General features: G+C 39.8%; 1 protein-coding gene and 1 long non-coding RNA gene across 4 annotated transcripts in view; both read right to left on the bottom strand.

Moving 5' to 3' along the window:
* LOC128604858 (NACHT, LRR and PYD domains-containing protein 3-like) overlaps positions 1–4121 on the bottom strand; it is a 440358-nt gene extending 436237 nt beyond the window's left edge. For 2 of the 3 annotated variants that reach the window (XM_053619920.1, XM_053619923.1), the window contains exons 1-7: positions 4105–4121; positions 3820–3903; positions 3539–3660; positions 2964–3080; positions 2499–2553; positions 2060–2264; positions 8–1775 (exon numbers count right to left, since the gene is read on the bottom strand). In XM_053619920.1, coding sequence (XP_053475895.1) covers positions 8–1775; positions 2060–2264; positions 2499–2553; positions 2964–3080; positions 3539–3591 — 2198 coding nt within the window. In that variant the 5' untranslated portion in view covers positions 3592–3660; positions 3820–3903; positions 4105–4121. Of the gene's footprint in view, positions 1–7; positions 1776–2059; positions 2265–2498; positions 2554–2963; positions 3081–3538; positions 3698–3819; positions 3904–4104 lie in introns of those variants that run through there. The other variant, XM_053619919.1, reaches the window with a different exon arrangement.
* Positions 4122–10897: 6776 nt separating this feature from the next.
* Positions 10898–15050, bottom strand: LOC128604869 (uncharacterized). The gene is made up of 3 exons (XR_008385346.1): positions 14835–15050; positions 14578–14704; positions 10898–11893 (listed from the first exon to the last, which is right to left on the bottom strand). It is a non-coding gene; the product is annotated as an uncharacterized LOC128604869 (long non-coding RNA).
* Positions 15051–16176: the final 1126 nt, after the last annotated feature.

Here is a 16176-nt window from a genome sequence, read left to right on the forward strand (position 1 = left end):
TACTCACTCAGCTCTTCTGGAGGCTTTGACCACTGGCAGCAGCTTCAGAAGACATTCCTCTGATGGGTCATATTTCCACAAATCGAACTCATCCAGCTCCTGATCTGAGTTCAGTAACACAAACACCAGAGCTGACCACTGAGCAGGAGAGAGTCTGGTTCCACTGAGACGACTGTCACCTCCTCTGTTCAGGTAAGTCTGTACTTCCTGCACTAGAGAATGATCATTCAGTTCATTCAGACAGTGGAACAGATTGATGGATTTCTCTGGAGATGGATTCTCCCTGATCTTCTCCTTGATGTACTCGACTGTTTCCTGTGTGCTGTGAGAGCTGCTTCCTGTCTGTGGCATTAAGCCTCGTAAGAGAGTCTGATTGGACTCCAGTGAGACACCCAGAAGGAAGCGGAGGAACAGGTCCAGGTGTCCGTTCTCACTCTGTAAGGCCTTGTCCACTGCAGTCCTGAGGAGATCAGACATGTCTGACTTGTTGAGAAGATCAGACAGATCAGTGGTTGGTTGTTCTGTTACATTTCTGCTGATGAAGGAGAGAAATGTGTATAAAGCAGCCAGAAACTCCTGAACACTCAGATGTACAAAGCTGAACACCTTCCCCAGGTGAAGCCCAAACTCCTCTCTGAAGATTTGGGTACACACTCCTGAGTACACTGACACTTCTCTCACATCAATGCCACACTCTCTCAGGTCTTCCTCATAGAAGATCAGGTTTCCTTTCTCCAGCTGTTGGAAAGCCAGTTTTCCCAGTGCCAGGATACTCTCTCTGGTCTGCTGAGGATCAGGGTCACATTTCTGATGGTACTTTTGGTCCTTGTGTTTGATCTGAAAGATCAGGAAGTGTGTGAACATTTGAGTCAGAGTCTTGGGGATCTCTCCACTCTCTGCTTCATGCAACATTCTCTCTAGAACAGTGGCTGAGATCCAGCAGAAGACTGGGATGTGGCACATGATGTAGAGGCTTCTTGAAGACTTCATGTGTGAGATGATTTTATCGGCCAGGCTCCGATCACTGATCCTCTTCCTGAAGTACTCCTCTTTCTGAGGATCACTGAACCCTCGTACCTCTGTTACCTGGTCTACACACTCAGGAGGGATCTGATTGGCTGCTCCTGGTCGAGAAGTTATCCAGAGGAGAGCAGAGGGAAGCAGATTCCCCTTGATGAGGTTCGTCAGCAGCACATCCACTGAGGCTGACTCTGTCCCATCACACAATCTCTCATTCTTCTGGAAATTTAGAGGAAGTCGACACTCATCCAGACCATCAAAGATCAACACCACTTTGTAGGAGTCTATTACTTCTAGTTTTCTTATTTCAGGGAAAAAGTGATGAAGAAGATCCATCAGACTGAGATGTTTCTGCTTCATCAGATTCAGCTCTCTAAAGGGAAGTGGAAACATGAAGGTGACGTCCTGATTTGCTTTTCCTTCAGCCCAGTCCAGAATGAACTTCTGCACAGAGACTGTTTTTCCAATTCCAGCAACTCCTTTAGTCAGCACACTTCTGATGGACTTGTCTTTAAAGAGATCATTACATTTGATGGGTGTCTCCTGTGTTGCTGGTCTCCTGGACGCTGTCTCAATCTGTCTCACCTCATGTTCATTATTGACGTCTCCACTCCAACCCTCTGTGATGTAGAGCTCTGTGTAGATCTCATTCAGAAGTGCTGAGCTTCCATGCTGTGAGATTCCTTCATTAATTCTTTTAAACTTCTCTCTCAGGCTGGATTTCAGCTTTGTCTGATACACAGAGGCCACAGACTCTAATAAACAAAGTAATAAGATGTTTTAATGTAAAATCACTGAACACAGGATTAAATGTAAAATTCAAATGCTGCTGTTCATTCCTGATTCATGTAGTAAATATTCCTGAAGGAACAGGACCATTGTACAGAGTCACCACAAGCTGGACCACGAACAGAACAGAAAAGCAGCAGATGAACATGATACTAAACTCAAACTTCAAACTAAAAGTGTTCCTATCTAAAACTATTTCCTCTCTCTAAAGTGAACCTGACGGAATAAAGCCATGACTCAGAGCTCTTACTGTTGTGCAGTGTGTTAGCGAGATCTGTGTGGTTCATGTTCTTCAGGACGTGCAGTGTGATCTTCAGCGCTCCGTCTCCGACACTGTGCAGATCCTCCTCATCCTCCACCTCCCTCTCAGTGCATGCTGGGTAATCTGGACTCAGGAGCTTCCTAAACCTCTTCAGCTCATTCTTTATCAGGGTGATGACTTTGTGTTCCAGCTCCTGGTTAGAAACACACAGGAACACATCTAAATATTATAATGTTACACACTGAGAGATGCTTTTATTTTATGAAAAGAATAAAAGTCTCTTTGTATTCCCACAGTTACAGCTGAAATTCTGCCTGATTACCCATAATGCTGCTGCACATCAATAAACCTGTAAACTGTCATGATCTTAAATAAAAAACCTGCAACCTGCTCACACACCAGTTACACACATTAAAAAGACACACACCTTGAATATGGAGTCCAACTGATTTCTGCTGAGGTTTGATTTCTTCTGTTGTGGTCTGTGAAGAAATAAAACACATGATGTGATATAGACTATATGTATTCATAGCTGCACAACACACACTAATACATACAGAGACAGATATTTAACACTATCCTCTTAACACAATACACTGATTTCAGGATTTCTCACTGACACTAACATGTTCATGAATAAAATAGTGATCTAGTCATTAATGTCCCAGGTGTAAATGTTGTTGTGTAGCACCACAGACCCTCCAGCTCAGGGACTGCAGACTGAACTGAACTCTTAAAGCAGTTTTCCTCACCGCCAGTCCGAGAGCTGCAGCACTGCACAGTTTAGTGTTTTACTGCTTCAACACCTGATAAAGATCATGAAGGGCTTCAGAATGAGACCAGTGAGTTTGATCAGGTGGAACACTGCTGTAAAACACCTCACTGTACTGACCTCACATCAGGAGAACTGGCTCCGTCTCTGAAGGTAATTGGATGATCCATTGACGCGTCACTCTTCATGGACACACAGCTGGGTTCTGGTGAGTCTGATCTCTTTCCCTCCATCATTCTAGAATTAAACAGAAATATCAGCAATAATTAATACTCTGCTGTCTCAGCACTGTTACACAATGTGTCCATCATTAAACACCAATAATTCCATCTTTTTAATTCAGCTCCAGTCTGCACACTTATTCAAACAGGAGACACGCCCCATACCTCAGGAATTACACTGATGTCAGGAGTCCCAGTCACAGATAACTGACTCAGCTGGGTCTTAAAGCCTGTAGAGTTCACTGACTCAAAGCTACGCTGCTCTTCTCCTCCACATTACACAGTCCTTTTTACTCTTCCCTCAGTGAATGATTTCTCTAAACTGTTCTTAGATCAGATCAGTGATATATTCACTGCTATTAAACACCTTAAACCAAAGTCTAGTTCCTCTGTTAACTAGTGAGTGTTTAGAGATACAGATCTGTTCCATGAGACGGTGTGTGTTTATTGCTGGTGAATGGAAAAGTAACTCACCTCTCGTCTTTGTTTAAGTCCTGTTCTCCAGACACACTCATGTTGGAGGTCATGTCTCCTTCTCCAGATTACAGCAGGACACACGTTTACTTCACTCCAACATCGGTGTGTTAAATCAAACCCTGTATCAGCACAGAGTTCACTTACAGGAAATAGTCTCTGTATCAAGTCATAAAACAACCTGTGTACATTCAAACTTCAGTACAAACCCACAAAACTCTTCTGCATCTAGTGTACACTCAGTGTGTTTATATATTATAGCTTTAGATGTAGATACTCACTGTGTTTTTACTCCTGAAATGCTGTATTTTCCCCTCCACACAAAATGGAGGCTGACTTTCACTTTCACTTCCTAACCCTTTATTCTGCAGAGGGGGAGGGGCAGTGAGGTAGGGTAACAAACACACACACACACACACAGCTATGGTTTGTTATCAGACAGCTTTCTGATCCATCGAGCACAGGCCTGTAAATACTGAAAGTATAAGCCTGAAAACGCTGCAAATACAGAGAACAGAATTAACAGTCTGGTAAAATCTACATCACACACATTATCATTTCATTACCTTCATTTATTATCTCGTGACTTCATTCAGCTGTGCACGAACAACTGTCAGAGCTCTATACAAATATATAAACTAAAATAAAATAACAGGAAGTAGAAACACTCAGCAGATCATTAGATAAAGAAGCAGAACTCATACGCTGAGTAAGTTTACTTAAATATCTGCAGGAATGTATTTTTTCTGGTTTTCCCTTAATGAGAGCGAGTATCCTGATATTAGTGAGGATTGGTGTGTAAGTAGTTTTTGTGTGAATAATGAATGTTACTCAGAATAAAAGTGATGATGGAGAGTAAGTTAAACACATTGGTCAGACGAGTAACTAACCCAGTGTTTCCCAATCGAGGTTCTGTCTGATGAGAGCAGGGGTGCGTGTAAAAATCCTTCAGACATTTTCTAAAATGATCAAATGTGTAGAAAACATTTAATATAGATGAGAAATATCTGATGTCTGAAATAATAACACAGACACAGAAATAATAAGACAGATACACACCCATAACAATAATAATAATAAATTATATATAAAATAATAATAATAATCATATAAAACCCAATAAACCTTGAGATTATCACTTGTCACATTACAACAAAACACAGCTATAAATATGAGAACATCTTTAAAACTAAACTAAACAACCTCAATTTATTTTATTCATTCCATTAAGATTTTTATTAAATATGGACCTTCACTTTCATTAAATAGACTTATTATTTATTGTAGGCTCATTTTGTAAATGTTAGCAATTACTGTAGACATCAGCAAAAAGTGGAGCTTCCTGCAGATGTCATTTCTCACATTTACAAAACCAGGTGATTATTATATTCTCCCATCAGTGTAAACGTCTCTTTATTTATAGAGATAAAAGATATTACAGAATGATCACTCTGTATGTTCACCATCAGTGTAAATGTCTCTTTATGTATAGAGATAAATGAAAGATATTACAGAATGATCACTCTGTATGTTCACCATCAGTGTAAATGTCTCTTTATGTACAGAGACAAAATATATTACAGAATGATCACTCTGGATGTTCACCATCAGTGTAAACGTCTCTTTATGTATAGAGACAAAAGAAAGATATTACAGAATGATCACTCTGGATGTTCACCATCAGTGTAAACGTCTCTTTATGTATAGAGACAAAAGAAAGATATTACAGAATGATCACTCTGTATGTTCACCATCAGTGTAAAGGTCTGTGTGTATAAAGACAGCAGAATGAGGTGTAATCACTGTGTCTGATGGTGTAGTGTAGTGACTGTGTTTATTTGTGAAGATACTGATGAATGAAAACATGGTGCACCCCGAAAAACTTTCAGCTTTGGCTTTATCATCTCAGCAGTATGTACAAAGCAAATCCAAATCACTATTTTAAAAACCTTTCCATGAATTTTGTGCCATCTGGCTCTCTCTATGGTCCCGCATGGATGGATCATAGAGATACCTGTACAATCGTACTTTCCGGCAAGAGTCGCCTCCAAGTCATTCATTTCCGGATCCGGCGCCGTGCAGACCGCCATGAGAAATGAAGCCTCGCACACTCAACACGCTCGACCGCACATTCCGCAATGATGTCATTTTTGCTGGACATGTTGAGTATAAACCAGGCTTAACGCTGTCTAGCATCAGTGTTTGTGTAGGGTGCACAAATTTTTTGAAAATATTCAAAGGGTGCCGTGACTGAAAAAACGGAGGGAAACGCTGCTCTAAAAAAAACATAGAAACATGCACTTCCTAAACTGGGCCACTTGATGGCAGTAAAGATCCATCCAGAGCAATGGATGAAATCTCCATCCATCCATTCTCTGTACCGCTTATTCTACACAGGTCACGGGGAGCTCCAGGCTGTGACCTGTGACCCCGTGAGCTCCCGGAGTACGTGGAGGAAACAAAGCATGCGGAGAACATGCAGGGGAGAATCAAACCAACAGTCCTGTAGGTGTGAGGTGAACGTGCTAAGCACTTTCCACTGTGCCCCCTGAATGAAATATGTGTTTCATCAATAATTATCATAAAGGGGGGAAAGGAGAGAGATATTTAATAATGGTGTTTACAAACATATAAACACCATTATTAAAAGCTAAATTACAGAATACCGCTTCTGGGAAATTGCCGTTCCCGAGTTTGGCCACGGGAGGGCAGTCATGCTGCATCCAGCACAACACACAACGCCACCTAAAACAGAGGTAAGTTTTGGGTATTTTACACAAACAGAGCTCATCAGCGTTATCACTGTTTATTGTATTATTTTGACATAAAAATAATACATGGTGGGCAGTAGTGGCTCAACGGTTAATGCTCTGTATGACTCAGAAGGTCGATGGTTCAAGCCCCAGTGCTGCCACTGTTGAGGCCTTGAGCAAGGCCCTTAACCCTCTCTGCTCCAGGGTCACCGAATCACGGCTGATCCTGTACTCTGACCCCAACTTCCTAACAAGCTGGGATATGCGAAGAAGAGAATTTCACTGTGCTGTAATGTATAATTGACAAATAAAGGCTTCCACTTCTATCTTCTGACCATTATAATTATTTATTAACCATTTATTATGGTGGTGTTGTTTGTTTTTTATGCACCCATGGTAGAAACAAATTTCCTCTTTGGGGAAATTTATATCTACATTCTGCTTAATTGATAGAAACCCAAAAAGTACAAATTCCAGTCACGTTAGTATTGCTTTGTTGGTCAGTTGATGCAGATTCACATAATTTATTCAGGGGCACCACAAAAAATGATGGTACTGAACTTCTACAGACTTGAGGAACATGTGATTGCAGCTGAAGAAAAAATAGGAAGCATTTGCCCAATTTGATACTGAACGAACTCTGGAATTTCTTACTTTTGTTGTTTCAGGGCAAGATTCAAGAGGACAAGACATTCACACCCAAGAAGTATTATGCAGTGTATTACTCCGAAATATGCCATCAACATGGTGGAAAGGCAGAAAGTGTGGAAGCAGAGAACGTGGATTTCAAGTTCCTTCACCAGTTCGGTGCCGAGGAGTTTAAACAATTTCACACAACATATAGAGGGCTAAAGAAAGTTCTTCACTGATCACATGATTGGTCATTACATGTACAAGCACGACACTTGTCCCAGTCCTGAAAAGGACTTTTGGCTATTCCTTTGTTCTTTTCCTGCACGTGCAGTCATTGCCTTCAGTTGTTCTGCATCTCGGTTTATGGGAAGTCAACTAAATTCCCATTGATGGGCCTAGTAAGATGAGGAAGAGAAGTTGGCTTGGTGCCTTGACATTTGGTGTTGGATGAAGGACGTATAGAATAAATGTAAGTTTTTTTGAAACATTATCATTTAGAAGTGTTCCGTGTTTATTAAAAGGACTAGCGTTTCATGTTTGCCATCCAATGTTCCACTGCCAAATAGAAAGGCTAGCGGGGTTATGTCCATCTACGATACACCTTACCAGTAGACGCTGTTAAATGTTATTGACCTCCTGACTATGGTCACACACTCCATTGAAATAGCAAATAGGCTGGTGATAAGATTCTTGTTCAAAATATATATTTGTTAAACCCAAAAAGTATTTAAAATGAATTGGCCTATTGTGTTCTTTTGCAACGATTGGATAATGTGGCAAAACACATTGTGATGTGGGAGAATTTCTAAATTTTCCGTCCATTTCGTGCAGGGTATAGCGAATGAGTCTTACCTTAACTTCCTAGTGATGCATTCTGTACGAAAAAAAATAAGTGGATGTCGAAGATCTCAAAGAAGAATAACTTTATTACAGCGTGGCAGTGACAAAGTACATGAAGCACTTTGGGAGTCAAAGTGAACCCCGAATAATATGAACACAGACATTTATACTGTTTCAAACCAGGTTTTCTGTATGTAATGTAAATTAAGGATAGCTTTTGATTCGATCACTTTCTGTTCTCACAGTACGGATGTTACAGGTGTGACCCCAAATGGTGAGGTGAAAGGATTATCGAGACAAATGTCTTTCTGAATGTTAATTACAGTCACGTAGCCCTTTTGTTCAGGGATGGTTCTTGATGTCCCACTGCTGCTCCCATGCTATAACTGTGTGAATGTCACTTTAGGTGGTATTATACACATATTTCTGAGACCCAGATAAATTGTTCCTTTGATTTCTGCTGATTGTGGATATGATACAAAATATCATGCTGCAATCTTACAGGTGGAATCAACACTGGAGTGTCACCACATCTGTACAGTAACATGTTGTCATGTATGATTAGCTGTGCATCATGCTTGGCAAACAGACCGTCTACAATAGTTTGTCCGTTGCTCTTCGGTCCGATTGCTTCTGTCACTGAAGGGTCACTCTGAGTGCTTTTCAGGCCTACCGGTTCTCTAATGTAAAGGCTGCAATTGATTTTAGCCCTGTGACACCTGAAAATGTTATTCCTTCCACTGCAGCTTTCTTTGCTAGCTCATCAATTATTAAATTACAATCAGCATGTTTGGTTTGTGGACAGGCCCAATTAGGGTTAATGATGGAGAAAGGCAAGGTCTATTAAGAGACAGATGTATAGACGATGACGATTGTTTACATAAAATAAAATCGGAACTAACGCAATTAAATGACGAATGGTTTTTAAACGTGCAATTACAGGTGGATATTGACACAAACTATACAGGAAACCACAAAAAGTTATAAAAGAGCTAAAGAGCCGGAGAGCTGATAGAACTATTACAGGTATTAGAGACAATTTGGGCAATATTGTTGATAACGAGAAAGATAAGAGATATAAGAAAAAGATGTCAAGCAGCCTCAAGTAAAATAAACATAGAGGGGGGAAAAAAACAGATTTTTTAACGACGTGCTCACCATTAAGAAATATAGACACACAACATTTAGAAAACCCCATTAAGGAAGAGGATGTATTAGCAATTCTGCAGTTAAACGAGGGGAAAAGCCCGGGACCTGACACACTAAATTTTATAAAGTGTGTAAGAGAGACATCGCTGATCTCTTAACTGATTTATATAATGAAGGACTACAGGAGGGAACTTTAAATGAACTGTTTTACCGTTGTGTAATTTCATTAATATATAAAAAAGGAGACCCGACCGAACTTGATGACTGGAGACCAATAGGGTGAAGTCAGCTAAAATGGGCCACTTTTTGGTAAATGGTTTATAATACCATCAAATAAGCTATACATATGATATTTTTATAAATTAGCATGGGTCTCTTCTATATATATATATATATATATATATATATATATATATATATATATATATATATATATTAAAATTATGAGGGTTAGCGTATCGGCATGTATCCTCTTGAGCCACAACACAATGTTCAGGCAAATTGGGCCAGCTGTTCAGTTAAAATGGGCCAATATAAAAAGATAACTACACATTTTAACAGTAAATTGACACTATTGTGTTGAGTGTGCCATAGCAGCAACACCGTAAATATATTTAATTTAATAGAAAGCACATCTTCTCCACAGCTCTCGTGGTACAATGAGTTGCACTGACAGCAGCACACCCTAAATGTTCCCGCTGCATTGAATGCTGAAGGACTGTTGTGGTCTCTCGTTTCTCCCCAGCAGTAACCTCTACACAGGGTTTACCCACCTCCCCAACCACACGGGTAGAGGAAAACTGGTCTTGCAGGACAAATACATCACAATTCCAAAGATGTGATGGAACGTCTCTGATTGCAAGTTCCTCCAGCAGGTCTTCATACTGTGGAAACCACTTTCCTACCACACCAGGGTTCAGCCCTGCTGCTCTTGCTGCTGAAAGGGCCTCTGGTGTCCTGATGCTGAGGTCTGGATTCTGTTTTAAAAATTTCAAAACCAGTAATACCCAGCAGTGCCTTTTACTTCAGAGAAGCCTTTGATATTACTGGTCTTTGCGTAATTAAATGCAATTCCCTGGACATCTCTTTTGGTAAGGGGGAAAGCCTCTTTTAGAGAGGAGTTTGATAAGACTGGCCAGTTCTTTCTCAGAGTCCACTGGCAGGTACTGTTTCTCCCAGATGCAGAGCCAAAGCCACTTTGCCACTAATGCGCCTATGCAAAGTCATCTTTGGAATGTTCCAAGCCCTTGCTAAAGAGTGAACATTTACTGTTTGTCCTCTCTCAACTATCTCCTGGTATTCATTAATGGCCCGCCTCATTCTGTCCTCTCTCCACTGGTTGTACTGACATCTTCCTTTCCCTTTCTCTTCTCTCTTCTTCTCTCTCTTTTTCCTTTCTTTGCCTGTCCTCCTGCCATACTGTCTGAAATGCACAATATTTAGAAAGATTTTGTACTGATGTATATCTAGGCCTATGAACCATTTTTCACCCTCAATTTCTGTATAATTTCTGTGTAAGAGTGTGTGTGTATGCGGCCCATTTTAGCTGAAAACTCTGGCCCATTTTACCTAGCTGGTTAAGCTAAAATGGGCCACTACCTAAAATGACTTTTCACAAAAATCAAAGTTTCTTTTTAAATTTAAACATTGTATTTGACAGAGTCTGTCAAAACATTGTTCATAGAGCTTTTGCTTCATTGGTAAGCGTACTTATAATTGCTTTATCACCCTTATTAATGATGAATGAAATTTACTATGCCATGATCACTTACCATACAATTTCTCTGACATGCTTCATATAACACTCTGCCCCGCCCACTTTAAGAACCTTAGACCAATCAAAACTATTGTCAAATAGTGTTGTTGAAACAATGTAAGATCCGTTATTTTGATTGGCTGTAAAAACTTAAAAGGCTATGAGGCTCCAACCTTATCTGGCCCATTTTACACGATGGCCCATTTTAGCTGACTTCACCCTAAGTTTAATGAATTTTGACTATAAAATCATCACTAAAATAATCGTAAACCAGATGAATGACACGCTAAATAAAATAATAGAGATCGAGCAGATGTGTGCGATTAAAGGCAGCTACATGTGGGATAATTTGGGAACAGCAAGAGAACTTATGGATAAAAATTTCTTTATTGTGGGCTTGGACCAAAAAAAAAGCATTCGATCTAATATCGCGAGAATATTTATGGTGTGTGATGGACCATTACGGCTTCCGGAGAAGTTTATTAACATGATTAAAACACTGTATAAAAAATCTAAGATCAACGTTAACGTATGTTATACGTTATCTTATATATATATATATATATATATATATATATATAATTTAAAAAAGGGGGGGGGTTGTTTATAGTTTTGCATTTTATAGTGCTAAACAATACAAACACATTTAAAAATATTTCATTTGTTACAGCATACCTGATTGGATAATGTTTCATTTCTCGTCCACATCCCAGCATGCACCTGTGCACAGAGAACCAGGCAGCAAAGTGGGTGCTCAATCACCATCGGGGGGCTCAGTACACACTGTGGAAAAGGACACACCACATTTGTTGGTACAAATATTCTCACATACACCAACCACCACCAACATACATACCTGTAAACTGCAAGTCACTTCTGTCTTGCTAAGGAGAGCATGAAGTCCTTAATAAAATAAAATAAAATAAAATAAAATAAAATAAGTAAATAAATAAAAAGCAGAAATTAAGTTTAAAATCCTCAATTTCAAGAAACACTGATAGTACACACTTTTGATAAACTTGGTACATTCGGTCTCCTACCTGCAGGCAATCTAGACACCGGTAGGTGAATGCTGACTTTCTGTTGTGAGACACAGTAGTGGATGGTGTCCACTGAGTGTCCACACATACTAAGAGTGATGGGTTGTTCTCCATCAGTAAAACCGCTGTGGCAGTGAGTCAGAACTGTTAGGCACTTCTTATAGGCTTCAATTAGCACCCACTCCTGCAAATATATAGCACATAACAGGCTCAGCATGGACAGTCCTTATGCAAAAGGCAAATTGCAGGGTGCATCTTTGATTGATAAACTCAAGGTCATGCACACATCAGATGTTGGAGTAGGTACCTGGCCACTGAAAAGTAGTTTTATGACTGCATTCAGATCTCCTGTTCTGTTAGCTCAAGGCAGCTATTATAAATTGCCGTTATATCCTCTCAGAAATTCAGGTTAGCGTAGGTGAGGCAGCCAGCAATAAATATAATAAATATTTACATATGACCTAGAAATCTTGTCAGAAATCACTTCAGGCTACAACATACATGCACACATACAGGGTGTCGACAAAAAAAGAAACTTGTAACGATATTAATCGGTACAATATTTAAGGACCTAATAAGGATTACATGCAGCCCTTTGACTACAGAACAGCTTGAAAAATTCTTGGAATGCCGTCACGCAAGTCCTGAGTGCATTGTGTTGGGATGTTCTTCATTCTTCACCAGGAAAACCCCTCCGTTCGTTAAGAGATAAAGGAGACGGACATCTACTGAGTCTGCATTCCAGATACTCCCATAAAAGGGTCAATGATGTTTAAACCTGGTGATTTAGGAGACCACTGTGTTAGTGTTCACCAAACCAGTTTTATACAAGGGTAGTACAATCATGTGACATGGGATTATCATCATGAAGAAGTGTTTGTAGCATACATTTCATCTGGTCTTGAACAATTATTTCCAATTTCTCATGAGTCTAAGTTTCGGGTTCTTTACACCAGGTTATGATTCTTCATGCATTGACATTTGATGCAAAAGGTTTCTGAATGGCAGCCCTGGTTTTGCAAAGCTCATAATGCACAGATTTGCTGAGACTAGTTCATGGACATGTTCATTTAATAGCTTTACTATGTTCGTCCATAGCTACTGACAATAGCTTCGTCAGTAGCTTTGACTTGCGACCACTGTTCCTCTTTGCTGAACCCTTTTGTCCATGTTTGATATACTCTTCCTTGATTTTGAAACATTAACGGCATTTATACACCTAGTTCATTTGAGCACTCAAAGCGGTCTCGGGCCTATATAAGGTATATATGTGAACATTCAAGTGATCTCAGACCCCCCTAAAAGGACCCACAAATGAATCGTACTCAGACCACCTTCTGTGGTTTTGATTGATTTGTGCATTGTGAAAACAAAGTAGTCTCGGTCTGCTTCACGTTTGCTTCATACAGTAGATAAAGAACCTGAGAGTTGCTGTACATGTATAGCTACAGTTTTCCGTTACCTAACAGAAAAACAACTCAGATGTTTTACTTTGGGATCATGTGGTCCTACAATAATGTCAGCATTTTCGTTAGCAACATGACATTAACTAATAGAGCCACTGTAGTAATAGCAATAATTTTATAGAGCTTAAGTTGTTAGGCATCAGTATTAACAGAACTGTCAGTGACTGGAACAATAGTTACAGTATAAATCAGTATACAGTAAGTAGGTAATATATGTAGTGTATGCATGCATTTTGTTTACCCCAACCAGCCACATCAACCAGTAGCACTATGGCATGAAGCATAAACTGATTTTGATGGTTGAGCATCAAAAATGCTTCTGGTATTTCACTTTAAATCTGCTTTGACTGCTCTGTGTTTCAGCCAAATCATAGCATTTCAGCCAAATGACTGTATCATGTAAAGCAACCATCTTGAATGGCATAGTCACTATTAAACTATGGGAAAAGAGTTAGTGTGAACACCAAGTGATCAGAGATCTCATCAACACTAAAATTTCCAGAAACAGAACTGGGTCCACTTTCGAGTCCAACTGTACTGTGAGCACCAAAAGCACTGAGGCCATTTGCAGCTCCCTTTCAGGTCTCGCTTATATTAAACATAGAACTTTTGAAACCAAATCTTTCGCCATCCCATCACCAGTGAGCTCGCCTCAATCTCGTCAAGTGATGAATGAAATCTGATCTGTGCTGCGACTCTGACCCTTCGGCTCATGATGAATTGAGCAAACGCGCTCAGTTTTTAATTGCAGCGTCCTAACTGAACTAAATGATTTTTATTACTAGAAAAAAGCAAAATGACAGTAGGGGCAATGCCGCAGCGGGCAAGTGATGTAATCGCTGTGTGGCCGGACACCATGTAACACCGGGAACACCGACTAACGCATCAAGCCAATTTTGGGGACTGATGCACCTGCAATTACAACACCCACTATTTAGCCGAACTGGAGCTCTGTCAGTTGCCTGTTAATTCTGAAAACTCATTAAGGGATCATTTTCAGACCATTTTTATAGTGGCTGCATGCTGTTAGCTGGCACAATGATTCACCCATACACAATAGCTGTGCTTGTCAAGATGCTTTTTCATGTACTGTTAGTTATTTTGTCCACTTCCTGCACGTCGAATACTTCCTTCTTATTTGAAGGCTTCCATGTATAGATTTAAATTTACAACCACATGTAGAACTTTGACCTTCAAGAAATCCCTACTCAGAGCCAATCATTTCCATACACCTCAAAGACATGACAAAGACAAAAGTCCTGTGATCTTCAGACAGATCTTGTTGGTTTTAGTTTGTGCAGGAATAATATGTGCATTTGCTGCTATGGTCACACTACCAGAACTCCTGTAGAGTGTGCACATATTGTAATATACTAGTACTGGTGAGTGTGTTAGTACTCACATCACTGGCACACCACTCTTGCATCACTGAGAATGTGTGTGAGCTTCATCTGCAATGTGAAGGCTGTCACCCACAATGGTTCCATCTCTATGTCTTGGTCCACGTCGCGTACTACTGGGTCCATACCCTGCAGAAATCACAAATCCCCAACACACATTATACTACTGATATTAAAGAACATGGCTATATTGCACCCCACATGATTATTACATCTATAACTGCAAGTTAACATGGCTTATACAAACACACAAACACACTGCATGCACTTGAGCAGCTCCAAGAAAGCATCAAGTCCTTCCAGAAACTTCTCCCTGAGCTTGTCGGTCCACTCTGTTGGACGGCTAATCAGGACATATCCGAGTTTAAAAAAAAAAAGTTTAATGAGAATGATTAGCTATTAATTATCATTAATAATGATATTCTCTGACAGACAGTGTAACACATTCTGCTTTTTTCCCAGCCGTACTTGAGGTCTTCTATAAGACTCTGGACCCTGCGGAATTTAAAGACCTTTTGTGCACTGTAGAGTTCAAACTGAAATCGTCCCTGCTGGTCTGGATGTCTCAGGTGATCATGGAGTGTGCGGACGATCGTGGTCATCAGGCTCTCCTCTGTGATCAGCATCCGTGCCTGTAATGAGGATAAGACCACAAATCAGTACTTCTAATAGTGATAAAGTTAACATTTTGTTACAATTCCAATAAATAGTCAAGTGCACTTCGTTCAACCCTACTTTAATAATAAATGTTTTCCCCAAATAGGGAAAACGACCTTGCTGCTAGATCTTTAATCATTCTATTAAGCAGTATATTCACTATACAACTGGGGGGAAAGAACAGTTAAAGTGTGAACATTCAGAATTGAGTGAATCTAAGAAGACTGTTTCTCCCAACACGTACATGATACCAAAGCCACTGCACACCAGATACAGTGGTGCTTGAAATGTGAAAGTTTTCTATATTTCTGCATAAATATGACCTAAAACATCAGATTTTCACACAAGTCCTAAAAGTAGGCAAGAACCCAATTAAACAAACCAGAGTGAAATATTATACTTGGTCAATTATTTATTGAGGAAAATGATGTAATATTACAAATCTGTGAGTGGCACAAATATTGTACTTCTAACCATAGAGTAAGAACCTCGAAGATTAGCAGTTAATTTGCCTGAATCTCAAGAGAAAGTGGGTCATGCAGCAAGAAAACAACCTTAAACACACTTTTCTTCTTTAACCATTTTTGGTAGAATGAATTAAGTGAATGTTTTGGAATGTTCAAGTCAAAGTCCTGACCTTAATCCACTAGAAATGTTGTGGAAGGACCTGAAGGAAGCAGTTCATGTGAGGAAACCCACCAACATCCCAGAGTTGAAGCTAAACTTCCTCCAAGCCGATGTGCAGGACTGATCAACAGTTACCGGAACTGTTTAGTTGCAGTTATTGCTGCACAAGGGGGTCACCCCATATCCTGAAAGCAAGGGTTCACATACTTTTGCCACTCACAGATATGTAATATTGGTTCATTTCCCTCAATATATAAATGATGAAGTATTATATTTTTGTCTCATTAGTTTAATTGGGTTCTCTTTATCTATAACCC

Source organism: Ictalurus furcatus, unplaced genomic scaffold, assembly GCF_023375685.1.
Source record: "Ictalurus furcatus strain D&B unplaced genomic scaffold, Billie_1.0 scf4, whole genome shotgun sequence".
NCBI lineage: Eukaryota > Metazoa > Chordata > Actinopteri > Siluriformes > Ictaluridae > Ictalurus > Ictalurus furcatus.